The following is a 20,106-nucleotide window of genomic DNA, read 5'->3' on the forward strand; positions in this document are numbered from 1 at the left end:
CCTCCTCCTCCTCTTCTTCTTCTTCTTCTTTCTCCTCCTCTCATACGCAATACCTATTTTTTTCTCCTCTTGTCCCTTCCCCTTTTTCTGCCTCACTTGCATATTGACTCTCTCTCTCTCTCAGCTCATTAGGGCAATTTAGAATGTACAATACCATATTTTTTTGCTCTTAAACGTTTCCTTTCTTCGCAACTTTCCGAAACTTCAATGTAAGGAAGAAAGAACGAAAGAAAGGAAAAGAAAGAAAAAAAGAGGATGGAAGGAAGGAACGAAGAAAGGAAAGAAAAATAGAATGAGAGAAATCAATCAATCAATCAGTGGGGGCATACGCCGGGGGGAGCGTCACCTTGCCCACCCTACGACGCAAAGTCCGGGGTTCCCTCCGGGCGAGTCTCCATGCAGGCCCCCTTCTCATCCTCAGTACCTCCTGACAGACACTATCTACTAGCACAAACCACAAACTCTGTGGGCGTCCCCTTGGCCTCTTCCACTCAGGATTGTCTCTCACAGACACAACCCAATGAGCAGGGTCGGCTTCTGGGAAGGGTGCCACGTGCCCGTATAGCCGGAGTTGGCGTTGACGGACTATGCGGGTAAAAATTTTTTTTTTTTTTTTTTTTTTTTTTTTTTTTACGTCGCGGCCTATAACGCCAGTAGGCTTCTTCCCGGTGGGTCCTGATGGTCGGCCCAAGGCTTCTTCCCGGTGGGTCCTGTTGGTCGGCCCAGCCCGTTCTGGCGCAGGCGAGTGTTTATAGTGGCGCCATCTTGCATTGGCTCATGCTGCCCTCCCGGAGCTCATCTTTAATCCTAGAATCTAGAGTCCGGGTTGATAGGTGGTCTGGACAGCATGTGGGTAGTTTTAAGCCACTCGGCGGCGGCTGAAAAATCTCAGCTTGGTGGCACCGGGCGGGGATTGAACTCGCGTCCTCCTGAACGCGGTGCTGTTGCTCTGTCGATTCAGCCACCGCCTCCCCTAAGTCCCCTAATGAATGTCGAATCAGTCTCAAGGTTTGACACAAAGTCATTCCAGCGACATCCCATGATTCTGCGTAGACATTTATTACCAAAGGCATCAATCCGCCTCTCCAAGTCCCCATTTAGCGAGTGTCCATGTCTCACAACCATAAAGTAAGACAGGGAGCACAAGGGACTTAAAGATCTAGATCTTTGTCCTTCTGCACAGGTATCGACAACGTCATAATAATTATACTTGTGCTGAGCGAGTCCGTAACACCGTGTGCCAAGTCAATCCGCCGTAAGACTTCCTGGCGAGACTCACCTTTGTTATGAAGTACGCTTACAAGGTATGTGAAATTTTCTGAGATCTCAATGCCCTCGCCACACCCATGAACAGACTGTACTGTGTCATCCAATAAGCCTCCAAACACCTGTACCTTGGGCCCAGGAAACCTTAAGTCCCAAGGGCTTCGCCTCCTCGTGCAGTGCCTCGAGAGCCATCACCAAAACCTCCAGCGACTCCGCCAGGATTACTGCATTATCGACAAAAACAAGGTCAGTGACCCTGGTATTGCCAATGGATGCTCTACAATGAATCTGGTCCACAACTCTGCCCAGTACCCAGTCCATACAAGTGTTGAAAAGCCATGGAGCAAGGACACAACCCTGCCTCGCTCCCGCCTTCACGGAAAAGAGCTGGACAAGTCCCCCACAATTCATAGCACTCTCAGTTCCAGAATACAGGCCAATCGGCAAACTAACAGTCATCGCAGGAATCCCACGGAGTCGCAGGAGATCCCAGAGTGCCTCGCGATGCACTGAGTCAAGCGCCTTATTGATATCGACATACGAGTAAGCTGCAAGCATCCCCTGTCGAAACTCGCGTCGGCGAAGCGCTAGGATACGTTCAGTTGTTGTATTACCAGGCGTGAACCCAGACTGTTCAGGTCTCTGTAGCTTCAGCAGCTGGCTGCAAATTTGCATCAGGAATAGGTGGGCAAGCACTTTGCCCGGCATATATCTAAGGTCAAGAATAAGATAAAATGAAAGAAGAAAGATAAATTATGAGCGCTGAGACAGAGCAAATTTTTTTAAAAGGAAAGAGCAAATCGAAAATATGAAAATAGTTTTCATTTCCCACGAGGAAAAACAACACACACACACACACACACACACACACACACACACACACACACACACACACACACACAAAACACACACACAAAACACACACACACACACACACACACACACACACACACACACACACACACACACACACATCATAACTACCAATATTATCGCTCATCTTTTTTTCTTTTTTCTTTTACGTTTCGGCCTATGGCTGGGGTACGCTTTCTTGGTGGGGCCTGGCGGTCGGCCCCAGCCCGTTATGGCTCAGGCAAGTGTTTATAATGGCGCCATCATGCTTGGCTCATGCTGTCCCCGGGAGCTTATCTTTGATCCTCTTTTTAGAGAGAGAATCTAGAGTCCGGGTTGACAGGTGGTCTTCAGGACAGCATGTGGTAGTCTTACAATTAGGCCACACGCCTGTGACTGAACATTGTCACCTTGGAGCAGCGGGCGGGACGCGAACGCGGGTCCCCCAAAACGCTGACCGCTCACCCATCGCCTCCCCAACTTCAATACCTTCTTCCTCCTCCTCCTCCTCCTCCTCCTCCTCTTGCTCGTGCTCTTCATCTTCCTCTTCCTCCTCCTCCTCGTCCTCTTCCTTCCACTTCTCCTCTTGCTTCTCCTCCTTCTCCTCCTCCTCCCCCCATGAAGGTGCTCACAGGTGTCTCCTAATGGCGCGTCTCAGGCCAATTAGAGGCAGGTGAAGGCAAAATCAGGTGTCATTAACTCCACGCCCTCCTGTAATTACCCTCAAATGTGTGTGTGTGTGTGTGTGTGTGTGTGTGTGTGTGTGTGTGTGTGTGTGTGTGTGTGTGTGTGTGTGTGTGTGTGTGTGTGTGTGTTTCTCTCCCTCTCCCTCCCTCCCCTTCTCCCTCTTTCTCTCTCCCTACCTCTTTCCCCTTCTCCCCCTCCCTCTCTCTCTCTCTCTCTCTCTCTCTCTCTCTCTCTCTTTCCCTCACTCTCTCTTTCCCTCACTCTCTCTTTCCCTCACTCTCTCTCTCTTTCCCTCACTCTCTCTCTCTTTCCCTCACTCTCTCTCTTTCCCTCACTCTCTCTCTTTCCCTCACTCTCTCTCTCTTTCCCTCACTCTCTCTCTTTCCCTCTCTCTCCCTCTCTCTCTTTCCCTCTCTCTCCCTCTCTCTCTTTCCCTCTCTCTCCCTCTCTCTCTTTCCCTCTCTCTCCCTCTCTCTCCCTCCCTCTTCCCCTCTCCCTCCCCCCTCTCTCTCATATGCCAGAACAATCCCACATTTTCATTGCCCTATTTTTATTCACCTCTCCCCCCTCCCCCCTTCCATCACCTCCTGCGCCCCCCTCCCCCATTAACTTCGCAGCCCCATTACACACACACAACACCCTCGTAATGGCCTCTTAGTCACCCCCATTTGGCAGCAAACTTAAGCCAGCACCTCGCCGCCACCACCGACTTGGCAATACTGACTCTTACACGCGAATTATCGAACGTTTGTGGGTCCTCTTACGACCGTTTTTGAAGGCCTCTGAGGAGCTACGTCTGTTTGTCATGAGTCTTCTTTCTGTTCTTGTTCAATGTGTCACTGGTCGCCCTTCTCTAAGCCTCCAATTATCAAACGTTTGTGGCTCCTCTTGCGAACGTTTTCTTTGGGCCAATGAGGAGCTACGTCTGTTTGTCACGAGTCTTCTTCCCGTTCACGTCGTAGAAGTCTTCCTAAACTACCGCCAGGGTCAAGAAACCACCTTAGGAAACCCTTAGAGCGTCTGGGAGAGCCTTTTAAAACATATGTGCTAAGGTTTCGTAGAGTTTGATAGTGTGGGGCTTGAAATGACTGTGAGGGTGAAACAGGTCGAGAAACAGGTCGTGAAACAGGGCGTGAAACAGGGCGTGAAACAGGTCGTGAAAAAGGGCGTAAAACAAGTCATGAAACAGGTCGTGACAGGGCGTGAAACAGGTCAAGAAACTGGTCGTGTAACAGGGCGTGAAACAGGTCGTGAAACAGGTCGTGAAACAGGTCGTGAAACAGATCATGAAACAGGTCGTGAAACAGGGCGTGAAAAAGGTCGTGAAACAGATCATGAAACAGGTCGTGAAACAGGTCGTGAAACAGGTCGTGGAACAGGTCATGGAGCAGGTCGTGAAGCAGGTCGTGGAACAGGTCATGGAACAGGTCGTGAAACAGGGCGTGAAACAGGGCGTGAAACAGGTCGTGAAACAGATCATGAAACAGGTCGTGAAACAGGTCGTGAAACAGGTCGTGAAACAGGTCATGGAACAGGTCGTGAAACAGGTCGTGGAACAGGTCATGGAACAGGTCGTGAAACAGGTCGTGGAACAGGTCGTGAGAGGTTGGGGCCAAAAGTAAAACGGCATAACATTATGATTCGCTAAATGGGCTGTTTCTTCTTCCTCTTTTTGTTCTCTCTCTCTCTTTTTTATATAATCAAGGGAATAGTACGAAGAGGAAGTGGGTTAGTGGTGAGGTGCAGGTGACTCTCTCTCTCTCTCTCTCTCTCTCTCTCTCTCTCTCTCTCTCTCTCTCTCTCTCTCTCTCTCTCTATCTCTCTCTCTCTCTCTCTCTCTCTCTCTCTCTCTCTCTCTCTCTCTCTCTCTCTCTCTCTCTCTCTCTCTCTCTCTCAGACTACAAGATGTTTTTTTTCTTTCACTTTTTTCCTCTCTCCTGTCTTTGCCGAATTCGCTAAGGTGATGGTTTGAGTTCATGATTTGTTTTGTTTTTGTCATTATTGGTATTATTATTATTGTTTTTTTATTATAACTTGAAGGTAACTGATACACGAATTACATGGTTATTTTTTTATCTTTCTTTCTCTTTTCTCTTTTTTTTCGCCTACGACCACGTCTCTTTTTTTTTCCTCCTCCTCCTCGTCCCTTTCCTCCCCATCCTTCCTCTCTTTCCCCTTCTCTTCCTCTCCCTCCTCTTTCTCCTCTTCCTCATCTTCCTCCTCCTCCTCCTCCTCCTCTTCCTACTACTACTACTACTACTACTTTTTAACCTTCCCTTTCACTCATTCAGTATCTCATTCCTATTCTACGCCCAATCAAAGAATGAGGAAGAGGAAGATGAGAAAGAGACGGAGAAGAGTGAAGATAGAGAAAGAGGAAGAAAAGAGGAAAAGGAGAAGGAAAGGTAGAGAAATGAGTAGCAGATAGAAACGAGAGGAAAAAAATGGAGAGAACGAACTGCGGGGAGGAAAGATGGAGAGAGGGAGGAGAAGGAGGAGGAGGGAGGAAAGATGGAGAGAGAGGGAGGAGAAGGAGGAGGAGGAGGAAAAAAACGAAGAAGAGGAAGAAAGATTGAGGACATTAATGGAGGAAAAGTGTGTGTGAGAGAGAGAGAGAGAGAGAGAGAGAGAGAGAGAGAGAGAGAGAGAGAGAGAGAGAGAGAGAGAGAGAGAGAGAGAGAGAAGATAAAAGAAAAGAAGAATGATAAGAAATAGTGGAGAGAAAAGTGGAGAGAGAAGGTGAGGTAATGGGAGTGGAGGAAAGATAAATGAGGGAAGGGAGAGAAAGAGAAAGAGAAAAAGAGAAAGGGAGATAAAGGAAGAAAGGGAGTTTATGGTTGACAGCTGACAAGTGAGGGGAAGGGAGAGGAAAAGTGACAGCCAGGGAGAGAGAATGGAGAGGGGAGGGAGGGAGAATGAAGGGGGAAGGGAGCGAAAAGGGAGAGAGAGGAGGAAGAAATTAAAAAAAGAGGGGAGAAGGAAGAGTGACAGGTGGAGAGAGAGAGAGGGAGGGAAAGGAGAGGGAGGGAGAGAAGAGGGAGAAGTGGAGGAAGAGGGGAATGGAAGGGAGAGGGGAAGAGGAGAGAGAGAGAGGGAGGCAATTAAGAGGTCATACACACACACACACACACACACACACACACACACACACACACACACACACACACACACACACACACACACACACACACACACACACACACACTAAAACTCACACTCACAAAAACAAACAGCGAACAAACATGTCTAAAAAAAAATAAAAAATGAACGAAAAATAAACCAAAAAAAAAAATATTATGCTTAGTTAAACCCAAGTGCCAAAATATTCAACGAGAAATTTCGAGCCAAAACGAAAAAGAAAGAAAAAAAAGTGGTATTACTAATGAGACGAAATTAAAAGAAAAAAAAGAAAAAAAGAAAAAAAAGAAGAGGAGGAACGGCCGGCTGTCAGGAATGAAAAAAAAATCCCAACAAATCAGAAGAGGAAAAAATATTAATGCTTGAAAGTTTTCCTCTCTCTCTCTCTCTCTCTCTCTCTCTCTCTCTCTCTCTCTTCGCTTTTATTTTTCTTTCTTTGTTTTTCTTTCTTTTTTTTCTTATTTTTTCCTTACTTCTTTCTTTCTTTCATAATTTCTTCTTTCTTCCTTCCTCCTTTCTTTCTTTTATTTATGGCTTCCTTTCTTCATCCATTCTTTAATTGTTTTTTTCCTTTCTTCATTCATTAATTAATTAATTTATTTATTTATAAATTTATTTATTCATTCATTCATTCATTCATCTCTCTCTCTCTCTCTCTCTCTCTCTCTCTCTCTCTCTCTCTCTCTCTCTCTCTCTCTCCCTTAATATGCTGAATAAATTCTTGAATAAATTAAATTATAAACGAGAGACAGAGACTGAAGCACACACACACACACACACACACACACACACACACACACACACACACACACACACACACACACACACACACACACACTCACAAAATATATATGACCATTATTAACTCAAAACAAAAACATTTACCAAGGTTCCAAGAATTCAAGTTCACGACACCGAGGAGAAAATAAAAATAAAACGGAAATAAGAGAAAAAAATAGAACACGGAAACAAAGAAAAGGAAGAAAACGGAAAAAAGAAAACTCGAATAAAAAGAATAACAAGACAATAAAAAAAAACATCAGGAGGAGATACGTAAGAAAAGAAAACGAAAAATGAACAAAAAATAAATAAAATGTAAAAAAAAAATAACTACAAGAAAAATTAATAAGGACGTAATAAATAAAAATAAATAAAAGAAAATAACTGATGAAAACGTAAGAAAGGAACAAATATTAAAGAAAAGTACCGATACACAGCAAACTCGTACGCTAAGCCACGGCAGCAAACCTCGGTATTATAGAATTTTTCGCTTTTACGAACAATACATTTCGTTTTGTTTTGTGTGTGTGTGTGTGTGTGTGTGTGTGTGTGTGTGTGTGTGTGTGTGTGTGTGTGTGTGTGTGTGTGTGTGTGTGTGTGTGTGTGTGTGTGTGTGTGTGTGTGTGTGTGTGTGTGTGTGTGTGTGTGTGTGTGTGTGATTTTCTGAATGCAAAATACAAAACTACTTTTCATAATACAAGGATCGGGGAATGAACTATTAGATGTGTACTCCACCACGGTCTGACCACGCGCTAGACTCGTGATCGCCTGCCAGTACGTAGTTCGGGAGCAGTAAGAAGCGGTCTTTTTTTTCAATATTGTTTTTTTTTTCCACGCCCTTGAACTGTCTCCTTTTCTGTAAAAAATATAAAAAAATAAAAAAGAAGAAGCCTCCCCGACTGAGCCCACAGTGGCGGGTCTCTGGGTTCGGCTGACACCTCTCACCCACACACCCGGGAGGAAGGACACAACCCCCGACTTTTTTTTTTTTTTAGGTGTTGCCAATAGCGCCGGTAGGCTGTCTTGAGGGTTCTCTAGGACGGCCCCAGCTTGTTAGTGGAGCAGGCGAATTTTATTTATAGTGGCTGCCGTGATATATGACTCTTGCCTGGCCCATGCTGCCCCCCGGTGCTCCTCTTGACCGAAGTCGCTGAAGTTGGGGTTGATTGAAGATCTGGGCAGCATGTGGGAAATCTTCCGCCACTAGGCAATGCTTGAAAATTGCCTGCGTGCATCGGTCTGACTCGACCCTACGTCCACGGGCTCACCACACCTGCACGCTGATCACTCGGCCACCCACTCACTGCTGGGTGGACATGGGGCAAGGATCAAAGGAGGCTTTCCATTCGTCTCTACACTGCACGGGAATCGAACTCGGGACCTCTCGGCTGTGAGGTGACTGTACTAACCACTGCACTATGGAGCCTCGTGTGTGTGTGTGTGTGTGTGTGTGTGTGTGTGTGTGTGTGTGTGTGTGTGTGTGTGTGTGTGTGTGCACGCAATTCTACCACAGAAAATTATTATATGAATTATTAAAAGGAAAAGAAACGAAAATAAATTAATTGGCCCTCTCCAAAAGAAAGGTGTGTGTGTGTGTGTGTGTGTGTGTGTGTGTGTGTGTGTGTGTGTGTGTGTGTGTGTGTGTGTGTGTGTGTGTGTGTGTGTGTGTGTGTGTGTGTGTGTGTGTGTGTGTGTTTCCTCCGGCAGTAAACAAAAAAAGATCAAAAATACAAAAAACGTTATATAATTTATCTCGAATTGACGTTTTTTTCCTCTTTCCTTCCTTTGTCATTTTCCTTTTTTTTTTGGGGGGGGGGGGGGAGAGTGGAGGAAAGGGGGAGGAAGAGGGGAGGAAGAGGGAAGGAAGGAAGGAAGGGTGGAGGAGGAGGAGGAGGAGGAGGAGGAGGAGGAGGAGGAGGAGGAGGAGGAGGAGGAGGAGGGAGAACAGCAGAGCACCGATTCATTTTATATTGCTGGAGAAAAATATAAAAGCTGGTGTGTGTTTTTCTTTTTTTACTTTTCATTTTACGACACGAGGAGGAGGAGGAGGAGGAGGAGGAGGAGGAGGAGGAGGAGGGTGACGGACGACGAGTAAGAAGAAAAAATGAGAAAAAAACGGAAAGAAGAATTATTGTGGGATATGAAAAGGACGAGGAGGAGGAGGAGGAGGATGTGATGGTAGTGGCGGATAGAGAGATAAGAGAAAAGCAGAAGGGCAAGTATTGAGAGGAGGAGGAGGAGGAGGAGGAGGAGGAGGAGGAGGAGGAGGAGGAGGAGGAGGAGGAGGAGGAGGAGACAGAAGAAAAAGAGGAGAGGGTGGACGTGGGGAGAAACATAACGAGAGAGAGAGAGAGAGAGAGAGAGAGAGAGAGAGAGAGAGAGAGAGAGAGAGAGAGAGAGAGAGGGAGAGAAATGGTGAGGGATATGAACGCAGAGACAAAAACTGAGAAAGAAAAACAAAAATGAGCGAGAAAAGAAAGGAAGAAAGAAAGAGAGAGAGAGAAAAAAAAAGATGTCTTACAGGCAGTATCTCTCTCTGGGCGACGCTGACCTAACTTACGGCCTTCCTTCTCTTCCTCCTTCCTTTCTTCCATTTACAGAAGGAGGAGGAGGAGGAGGAGGAGGAGGAGGAGAAGTAGAGGAGGTAGGAGACAGAACATTACAACCCTCCTTCTGCCCTTCCCTGCCTCCTTCCTTCGTTCCTTCTATCCTTCCTTCCTTCTTTCATTCATTCATTCCTATCTTCTATTATCATAAGAACATAAGAACGTAAGGAGTCTGCAGGAGGCCGGTTGGCCTATACAAGGCAGTTCCTGTACACTCAAGCCCACCTTGCCTCACCATCCATGGCTTTATCTACCCTCTTTTTTAATGTATCTATGGTATTGGCACCCACAACATGGCTCCCAAGCCTGTTCCATTCGTCCACCACTCTATTGGTGAGCCAATTCTTGCCTATGTCTTTGTTAAATCTGAATTTGTCCAACTTAAAACCATTGCCACGCGTCCTACCTGGCTCTTTTACTATAAAAATCTTATTGACATCCCCTTTAAGCCCTTCATCCATTCTTACCACATGACTGCCAGGCCTGTTCCACTCATTCACCACACTTGTTAGTATTGGCACTCACCACATGACTGCCGGGCCTGTTTCACTCATTCACCACTCTTGTTGGCACTCACTCACCACATGACTGCCAGACCTGTTCCATTCATTCACCACTCTTGTTAGTATTGACACTCACCACATGACTGCCAGACCTGTTCCATTCATTCACCACTCTTGTTAGTATTGGCACTCACTCTCTCCATGATTGCCAGGCCTGTTCCACTCACCCACCACTCTGTTTGAATTGGCACTCCCTCACCACATGACTACCAGACCTGTTCGACTCATCCACCACTCTGTTAGTATTGGCACTCTTTCATCCCATGACTGTTCCACTCATTCACCACTCTGTTAGTATTGGCACTCACCCCATGACTGCCAGGCCTGTTCCACTCATCCACCACTATTAGTATTGGCAATCACCCCATGACTGCCAGGCTTGTTCCACTCATCCATCACTCTGTTAGTATTGGCACTCATTCATCCCATGAGTGCCAGGCCTGTTCCACTCACCCATCATTGTTAGTATTGGCACTCACCCCATGACTGCCAGACTTGTTCCACTCATCCACCACTCTGTTAGTATTGGCACTCACTCTCCCCATGACTACCAGACCTGTTCCACTCATCCACCACACTTGTTAGTATTGGCAGTCACTCACCCCATGACTACCAGGCCCGTTCCACTCATCCACCACTCTGTTAGTATTGACACTCACTCACCTCATGACTGCCAGAACTGTTCCACTCATCCACCACTCTGTTAGAATTGGCACTCACTCACCCCATGACTGCCAGGCCTGTTCCACTCATCCACCACACTGTTAGTATTGGCACTCACTCACCCCATGACTGCCAGGCCTGTTCCACTCATCCACCACACTGTTAGTATTGGCACTCACTCACCCCATGACTGCCAGGCCTGTTCCACTCATCCACCACACTTGTTAGTATTGGCACTCACTCACCCCATGACTGCCAGGCCTGTTCCACTCATCTACCACTCTGTTAGTATTGGCATTCACTTACCTCATGACTGCCAGGTCTGTTCCACTCATTCACCACTCTGTTAGCATTGAAACTCACTCACCACATGACTGCCAGGCCTGTTCCACACATCCACCACTCTGTTAGCATTGGAACTCACTCACCACATGACTGCCAGGCCTGTTCCGCTCATCCACCACACTGTTAGTATTGGCACTCACTCACCCCATGACTGCCGAGCCTGTTCCACTCATCTACCACTCTGTTAGTACTGGCACTCATTCACCCCTTGACTGCCAGGCCTGTTTCACTCATCCACCACACTTGTTAGTATTGGCACTCACTCACCCCATGACTGCCAGGCCTGTTCCACTCATCCACCACTCTGCTAGTATTGGCATTCACCATAAGACTGCCAGGCGTGTTCCACTTATCTAAAACTCTGTTAGTATTGGCACTCACTCACCCCATGACTGCCAGGCCTGTTCCACTCATTCAATTATCTCTTAGTAAGCCAATGGTATCTGTGTCGTCATGGAATCTGAATTTGTATAACTTAACCCATTAATACGTGGTCTACCCTCCTCTTTTACTCCCACAACCTTACTAACATCCCTCTCAATGAAGCCCTTTGTCCATATACAAGCTTCCATTAAGGCTTTTCTCACCCTTCGCCTCTCTGAAGAATGCAAATTTAGCTCTTTAACACTATCCGTATATGCAAGTTTCTCAGAACATGGATATTTTGGGGTCATTCACGGGAGGGGAAGGAGGAGGAGGATAGGAGGAGGAAAAAAAGGAAAAGAAGGAGAAGGAGGAGGAGAAAATAACCTTTCTTCCTTCTTTATATTTACAGGAAGAAGTGGCGGAGTCACAAGAGTAGGAAGAACAGAGAGAGAGGACAGTGAAGGAAAAGGAGGAGGAGGAGGAGGAGGAGACAGAAGTACAGAAGGAGGAGGAGGAGGAGGAGGAGGAGGCCTTCTTCTGGAGAGGTTGCCCCCGTCTCGTCCATCTCCACTCTCTGAAGAAGAAGGAGGCGGTGGTGGTAGTGGTGGTGGTGGTGGCGGTGAGGAAGTGGTCATGAAGCCCTTCTTTGACAACTCCACGGAGACCCGGGTGGTGGGTGGAGTTGGCAGGACCGCTTTCCTCCACTGCCGGGTGTGTCAACTTGGGGACAGAGCGGTAAGTGGTGGTGGTGGTGGTGGTAGTGGTGGTGGTGGTGGTGGTGATGGCAGTGCTGGTGGTGGTGGTGGTGGTGGTGGTAGGAGTGTTGATAGTAGCGGGGGTGATGATGGTGGTTGTAGTAGTAGTAGTAATAGTTGTAGTAGTAGTAGTAGTAGTAGTAGTAGTAGTAGTAGTAGTGGTAACAGAGGCAATATAATGCTATTCCTCCTGTTTGTTCGTTTGTTTGTTTGTTGTTGTTGCTGTTGCTGCTGCTTGAGACATCTGTAATTAAGCTTGTAGTAAAGTGATGAATGGTGTGTGTGTGTGTGTGTGTGTGTGTGTGTGTGTGTGTGTGTGTGTGTGTGTGTGTGTGTGTGTTAATAATATGATTCCGTTTTTGCTTATTTTTATTTCATCTTTTGTTTTCATTTCCTTCTCGTCATTCCTTCCATCTTTCTCTTTTTCCGTTTTCTTTCTTTCCTTTCTTTTCTTCCTTTTCTATCTCCTTTATTATTTTCGATTGCTTTTCCATATCTCGTTTTAATTTCTTTCCTTCCTTTCTTCTTTTTTTCTCTTCTTTCCTTCCTTCGCTCCTTCGCCTCTTTATCTTTTCGTCTCGTCCTTGTCTCTTCTTTCTTCTACTTTCTGCATATTCCTTTATTCTCCTTCTCCTCCTCTTCATCAACATCATCATTTTCATCCTCTTCTTTCTCCTCCTTCTCCTCCTCTTCTTCCTTCACATTTACTATTCCTTCTCCTCCTCCTCCTCCTCCTTCACCACCTTCTGCGTCTTCTTCAGGTCACGTGGATAAGGAAGCGGGACCTGCACGTGCTGACGGTGGGCCTCTTCACCTATAGCACCGACGCCCGCTACTCCGCCCTTCACTCCGAGGGCTCCGACACCTGGACACTTCGCATCGCCTCGGCCCAGCTCCCGGACAGCGGTGCCTACGAATGCCAAGTCACGATAGAACCCAAGATGTCCCAAAAGTACACCCTGCAAGTCGTGGGTGAGTGGTGCAGAGGGAGGGAAAAGGAGGGGAAGGGAGGGGGAATGGTGGAGGAGAGAGGGGAAGGGAGGGGAAAGGGTGGGGGAAAAAGGGGAAAGGAGGAAGGGAGTAAGGAAAGGGAGAGTTGTGTGAGTAAGGGAGTTAGGGAAGGGAAGAGAATGGTGTGTGTGTATGCCTGAGGGAGAGGGAAGAGGTGGAATAGGGAAAGTAGAAATAGGGAGAGAAAGGGTTTGTGGGTGAATGGTGGAGAGGAAAGGAGAGGAAAAGGGAAGGAAGTAAGAAAGAGAAGGGAGGAGTGTAAGTGTACGATGGAGAGGGGAGAAGAAGGAATGTATGGTGTGCGTTGGGAGTAGAAATAGGGAGAGAAAGGGTATGCGGGTAGGTGATGGGGAGAAAGGGGAAGGGAGGGGGAAGGCAGCAAGGAAGGGAAGGGCGAGGTGTGTGTGTGTGTGTGTGTGTGTGTGTGTGTGTGTGTGTGTGTGTGTGTGTGTGTGTGTGTGTGTGTGTGTGTGTATGCGTGAGGTAGAGAGGAGGGAAGAAGAGAAATGGAAAGAAGTATGGGTGTGAAACGAGGGAGGAAGGGTCTGTGGGTAATTGGTAAATGGTAAATGAAGGGAGGGAGTGGAAGTCGAGTTAGGGTGGGCATGGATGGGGAGCTGTCTGTAGTGGGGAGAGGTGAGGCAAGGGCGGAGAGAAGTGATTGCGAAGAAATAGTTTGAGGTGAAGTAGAGGGAGGTGAATAGGACGAAGAGTTACACGCCACACACAATTTTCACACCTTTTGTATCAACCTTTTCTCAATAACAAACACAGCACATTGCTTAATAGATGGCGATAGCAATATACACGCAGCGCCACACGCGGCCCCACTAACTCTTTTTTTTTTTCTTCTATTTCGGGATTACGGAAAACAAGTTGTTGATTGGAGCCAAACGTCCAAACACGGCGCCTGCTGGTAGGGAAAAAATATATTCTAACCATTGTTCGTAGGCTTTAAGGTTCGCGTCGATTTATGGTGAACATAATCACTAATTGCCGAGTGTCCTGATCTCAATTTATTTATGTTTTGAGATCAATGACCTCGTGAACGGCAGGAGGCAAAATTAAATGTTTCGTCTCCTGAATATTTCGTCCATGACTGTGTGTTGCCCTCTAGCATCTCTAGTACGATTTGATTTGATGTTGGATGGGTATTTTCTTAAGGTGTGGTTATTTTGACGTCTGGCCTTTTAAAGCTAGTGCTTTTACAGACACGGTGCTGCGGTACGCAACACCGAAACTGTAAACAGTTGGCAAACAAAGGGTGAAGCGTCCTGTCGCCATGGAGACGCTCGCGAGGAGCCTCAAGCGAGGAAGAGAACTGATAGCGAATACGGTCAGTTGATTAATGGGTAAAAGGTAACTTGTCAATATTCTGCTTCTCCTTGACCCCCGCAGAGGCCGCCGCGCACCTCGCCGGCCCCAAGGAGATCCACATGGTCAGCGGCAGCAACATCAACCTCACATGTCACGTCCGCGGTAGCCCCGAGCCCACGCAGCACATCCTCTGGTACCGCGGCGCCACGCTCGTCAACTACAGCTCGCGCGGAGGCATCAGCGTGGTCACGGACAAGCTGACGGGCACCTCAAGGCTGGTCCTCACGCGCACCACGCCCGCCGACTCGGGGAACTACACGTGCGCCCCGGCCAACGCTGAGCCCGCCTCCGTCAGCGTGTACATACTGAACGGTGAGTCTCGGCCTGGGTCTGGGGCTGAAGGTGAGTTTTGGTCTTGGTCTGGGGCTATTTTGTGAGTCTCGGCCTGGGTCTGGGGTAGTTTCGTGTCAAGTTGTTAGTGTTAGTATTTGTGTTAGGCTAATTAATCGTGTGTTGTGCTGTGTTAGGTTAGGTTAGTGGTGGTGTTAGTGTTGGGTTAGTCTTGTGTTTTGTTAGATCAGATAGGTTAGATTATTGTTAGAGTTAATGTTTGGTTAGTAGTGTGTTGTGTTAGATTGCTTTGGTTTAGGTTAATGTTAGTATTTGTGTTAGGTTAGTCTTGTGTTAGATTAGGTTAGTGTTAGTGTGAGTGTTAGTATTTGTGTTAGATTAGTTGGATATCGTGTTGGATTAGGAGTACTATATACTATTTTTATAATGTTAGGTTAGTAGTGTGTCATGCTAGATTAGGTTAAGTTAGTTTACTGTATTAGTGTTAGATTCGTCTTGTGTTGTGTTAGATTGGGTTAGTGTTAGTATTAGTATTTGCATTAGGTTAGTAGTGTGTCGTGTTAGATTAGGTTAGGCTAGTGTTAGCGTTATTATTTGTTAGGCTAATATTGTGATATGTTAATCAGGTTAGGTTAGGTTAGTGTTATTAGTGTGTTGTGTTAGATCAAGTTAAGTTAGGTTAGTTAGTGTTAGTGTTGTGTTAGATTAAGTTAGGTTAGCGTTGAGTTAGTAATGTGTCGTGTTAAATTAGGTTAGGTTAGTGTTAATTTTAGGTTAGTATTATGGTGTGTATTGTTAGGTTCGCTTTTTGTTGTGTAAGTATTTTTCAGTGTGGTGGTGTTTGGTCGTGTTGGCGTGTGTTAGGTAAGGGAAGGAAAGGGCAGGGATGGATTTAAAGAGGGTAGAGGATAGAAATATAGCAGGTATTATTAGTGTTGCATCGTGCTGTGCTGGGAGTGCTCTGTAGAGAAGTGGTCCCGTGCTGTGTTCTGTCTCTCTGTAGTGTGTTGCTGTGTCTGTGATTGTGTTTTAAGCTTTGTTGTTTATTGTCTACGTACTTCTAAGGCCAAATTCTTAAACGTATCGGTCTCCAAACACACACATTTAACAAGACTTTCGTAGGAGTACTGGCCATTTGGTTAGGTTAGCGCTGGGTGAGTAGTGTGTTATGTTAGACTAGGTTAAGTTAGGTTAGTGTTAGTATTAGTGCTGGGTTAGATAAGGTTAGGTTAGTGTTAGGTTAGTATTTGTGTTAGGTTAGTAGTGTGTTGCGTTAGACTAGGTTAAGTTAGGTTAGTGTTAGTATTAGTGCTGGGTTAAGTTAGGTTAGTGTTAGTATTAGTGCCGGGTTAAATTAGGTTAGGTTAGTGTTAGGTTAGTATTTGTGTTAGGTTAGCAGTATGTTGTGTTATTTTAGGTTAAGTTAGGTTAGTGTTAGTGCTGGGTTAAATTAGGTTAGGTTAGTGTTAGGTTAGTATTTGTGTTAGGTGAGTAGTGTTGCATTAGACTAGGTTAAGTTAAGTTAGTGTTAGTATTAGTGCTGGGTTAAATTAGGTTAGGTTAGTGTTAGGTTAGTATTTGTGTTAGGTTAGTAGTGTGTTGTGTTAGATTAGGTTAAGTTAGGTTAGTGTTGGTATTAGTACTGGGTTAGATTAGGTTAGGTTAGTGTTATGTTAGTATATGTGTTAGGTTAGAAGTATGTCGTGTTAGATTAGCTTAAGTTAGGTTAGTGTTAGTATTAGTGCTGGGTTAAATTAGGTTAGGTTAGTGTTACGTTAGTATTTGTGTTAGGTGAGTAGTGTTGCGTTAGACTAGGTTAAGTTAGGTTAGTGTTAGTATTAGTGCTGGGTTAGATTAGGTTAGGTTAGTGTTAGGTTAGTATTTGTGTTAGGTGAGTAGTGTGTTGTGTTAGATTAGGTTAAGTTAGTGTTAGTATTAGTGCTGGGTTAAATTAGGTTAGGTTAGTGTTAGGTTAGTATTTGTGTTAGGTTAGTAGTGTGTTGTGTTAGATTAGGTTAAGTTAGGTTAGTGTTAGTATTAGTGCTGGGTTAAATTAGGTTAGGTTAGTGTTAGGTTAGTATTTGTATTAGGTGAGTAGTGTTGCGTTAGACTAGGTTAAGTTAAGTTAGTGTTAGTATTAGTGCTGGGTTAAATTAGGTTAGGTTAGTGTTAGGTTAGTATTTGTGTTAGGTTAGTAGTGTGTTGCGTTAGACTAGGTTAAGTTAGGTTAGTGTTAGTGTTAGTGCTGGGTTAGATTAGGTTAGGTTAGTGTTATGTTGGTATTTGTGTTAGGTTAGTAGTGTGTCGTGTTAGATTAGCTTAAGTTAGGTTAGTGTTAGTATTAGTGCTGGGTTAGATTAGGTTAGGTTAGTGTTAGGTTAGTAGTATGTTGTGTTAGGTTAAGTTAGGTTAGTGTTAGTATTAGTGCTGGGTTAAATTAGGTTAGGTTAGTGTTAGGTTAGTATTTGTATTAGGTGAGTAGTGTTACGTTAGACTAGGTTAAGTTAGGTTAGTGTTGGTATTAAGTGCTGGGTTAGATTAGGTTAGGTTAGTGTTATGTTAGTATTTGTGTTAGGTTAGTAGTGTGTCGTGTTAGATTAGCTTAAGTTAGGTTAGTGTTAGTATTAGTGCTGGGTTAGATTAGGTTAGGTTAGTGTTAGGTTAGTATTTGTGTTAGGTTAGTAGTGTGTTGTGTTAGATTAGGTTAAGTTAGGTTAGTGTTAGTATTAGTGCTGGGTTAAATTAGGTTAGGTTAGTGTTAGGTTAGTATTTGTATTAGGTGAGTAGTGTTACGTTAGACTAGGTTAAGTTAGGTTAGTGTTAGTGTTAGTGCTGGGTTAGATTAGGTTAGGTTAGTGTTATGTTGGTATTTGTGTTAGGTTAGTAGTGTGTTGCGTTAGACTAGGTTAAGTTAGGTTAGTGTTAGTGTTAGTGCTGGGTTAAATTAGGTTAGGTTAGTGTTAGGTTAGTAGTGTGTCGTGTTAGATTAGGTTACTGTTAGGTTTGTAGTTTGTTGTGTTAGTGATAGTAGTTTGATCTTTCTTCTGTACCATGAACGTGAAATAAGACTCATGAGGACTCGATTAATCTCCTTTGAAGCCTCTTTGGAAATAGCTGAAGTGAGAGATGGATGTGCCTTAGAATACCAACGCTAATACCTACAGCTACTGACGCTCGTATAAAAAGCTGTCCCTTCATCAGCCCTTCCCTCTTAAGACCAGTCCCAACAATGTCAGTCAGCCAGACCCGGATTCCTACGACCTATCCAGGGACCACTTTTATGGGTTAATGGCTACTTGCAACGGGCCTCCTCCTTCTCTTCCACTCTCATTCTTGTCCTTCTTTTCCTCTCTGCTCCTCCTCGTCTTTCACCTTCTTCTTCCACTCTTATTCTTGTTCTTCTTCTCCTCTCTGCTCCTCCTCGTCTTTCACCTTCTTCTTGCACTCTCATTCTTGTTCTTCTTCTCCTCTCTGCTCCTCCTCGTCTTTCACCTTCTTCTTCCACTCTTATTCTTGTTCTTCTTCTCCTCTCTGCTCCTCCTCGTCTTTCACCTTCTCCTTGCACTCTTATTCTTGTTCTTCTTCTCCTCTCTGCTCCTCCTCGTCTTTCACCTTCTCCTTGCACTCTTATTCTTGTTCTTCTCCTCTCTGCTCCTCCTCCTCCTCTTTCACCTTCTTCTTACACTCTCATTCTTGTTCTTCTTCTCCTCTCTGCTCCTCCTCGTCTTTCACCTTCTCCTTGCACTCTTATTCTTGTTCTCCTCCTCTCTGCTCCTCCTCCTCGTCTTTCACCTTCTTCTTGCACTCTCATTCTTGTTCTTCTTATCCTCTCTCCTCCTCCTTCCAGGCACAGAAGAAGATGTTGGAAGTGAAGTGTGTGGAATTAACGAAGGCGAGAAACGGTTTAGAAGCTGATGTTGATGTTTTGAGGTGGTAATAGCGGACTTGTCACACGCTAGATTTCTTGAAGGGTTGTATTCGCATTTATTAGGATTGATGTGACTACTTTGGGTTTTTTTTTATTCCATTTTTTGAGTCCGAGTTATTTAGATGTGTTGGGTTTTCACAGCGCTAAGTCGACACATTACAATTTCATTCGTAATACGTGATATGATAAAAAAAAATCAACAAAACTAACCAACCACGCCTTGAAAAACGGGTGAAAAAAGACAAATCCGCCGCATCATTAATAAAGACTAATACGACGGTTTAAAAATCAGGCGGTTGACTTAGCCTGGAAGAGTTTGGCATTTTTCTTAGTAAAGGAAGCAGCTCAAGGAAAAAATAAATATATATAAAAACCGTCCGCCAATCACAGTTCCAATAAAGAAAGTAGAAACGAGTGGCCAAAAAAGTAGGACAAAATGTAGCAACTCTTTTTTTGTCTTTTTTTACAGCAAGGGAAGCAGCTCAGGGGAAAAATGTATTTAAATAGATAAAAGGTCCATTAGTCACTGAAGGACTCCTGTGCCAAAGCCAAGGTCCAGTCGTTTGGAGGCTTGCTGGGTGACACAGTTCAGTCAGTTCACGCATGTGGTGAGATTATCAAGGACACCAAAGCTTCACATACGTTGGTAGCGTAGTGCCTAGCAATGGCGGGTCTCACCAGGAAGTCACCCCACGGATTGACCTGACCCACGGTGTTATGGACTCGCTCAATACGAGTATACGGCGTTGTCGATACTTGTACCGGCGGACAGATTAGAATCTTTATGTTGCTTATGCTCCCTGTCTTACTGTATGGCTGAGACATGGACACTGAACAGTGACTTGGAGAGGCGTGTCAACGCCTTTGGTACCAAGCGCCTTCGCAGGATCACGGGGTATCGCTGGGATGACTTCGTGTCGAACCAGCGACTACTCCGTGAGACTGAATCGAGGCCTATTACCAGCTCAGTCCGTGAACGCCAACTCCGGCTATTGGGGCACGTGGCGCGCCTCCCGAACATCGATCCTGCTCACACGGTTGTTTCTGTACGAGACAAACCTAAGTGGAGGAGACCAAGGGGACGCCCACGTAACTCATGGGTGGCGCAAGTCAGCCGATCCTGCCGGAAGGGACTTGGGATGGGCAGGCAGCTACATGGCAGCTTGCTCGGTAGGGCCGCCGGGAGTATGGACGGCGAGTGAGTGAGGCGACGAGGCAGTATACTCTCTTCCTATTTTTAAACGTGGTGGCATCGCGTCTGCCTTCAAGATGAGACTCGGCAAGGGAGAAAAATGTGATTACGCGCAATAAAGAAATGTCGCTGCGAAGATAATGGAAGGATAATTAAATCATGTCAGGTATTTCTCTCTCAACTTTTTTTTATAGAACTCCGTATTTTTCATTTCACGTATCTTTCAATTCCTTTCTCTCTCTCTCTCTCTCTCTCTCTCTCTCTCTCTCTCTCTCTCTCTCTCTTC

General features: G+C 45.4%; 1 protein-coding gene across 2 annotated transcripts in view; it reads left to right on the plus strand.

Moving 5' to 3' along the window:
• The window catches only part of LOC127000752 (fibroblast growth factor receptor homolog 1-like), an 83,992-nt gene that overhangs the window by 53,463 nt on the left and 10,423 nt on the right, over window positions 1-20,106 (plus strand). Inside the window, exons 3-5 of one of the 2 annotated variants that reach the window (XM_050864783.1) lie at window positions 11,676-12,001; window positions 12,783-12,993; window positions 14,431-14,721. In XM_050864783.1, the coding sequence (XP_050720740.1) occupies window positions 11,676-12,001; window positions 12,783-12,993; window positions 14,431-14,721 (828 nt within the window). Of the gene's footprint in view, window positions 1-11,675; window positions 12,002-12,782; window positions 12,994-14,310; window positions 14,722-20,106 lie in introns of those variants that run through there. The other variant, XM_050864784.1, reaches the window with a different exon arrangement.

The sequence above is a fragment of the Eriocheir sinensis genome, chromosome 19 (assembly GCF_024679095.1).
Source record: "Eriocheir sinensis breed Jianghai 21 chromosome 19, ASM2467909v1, whole genome shotgun sequence".
In the NCBI taxonomy this organism is placed as follows: domain Eukaryota; kingdom Metazoa; phylum Arthropoda; class Malacostraca; order Decapoda; family Varunidae; genus Eriocheir; species Eriocheir sinensis.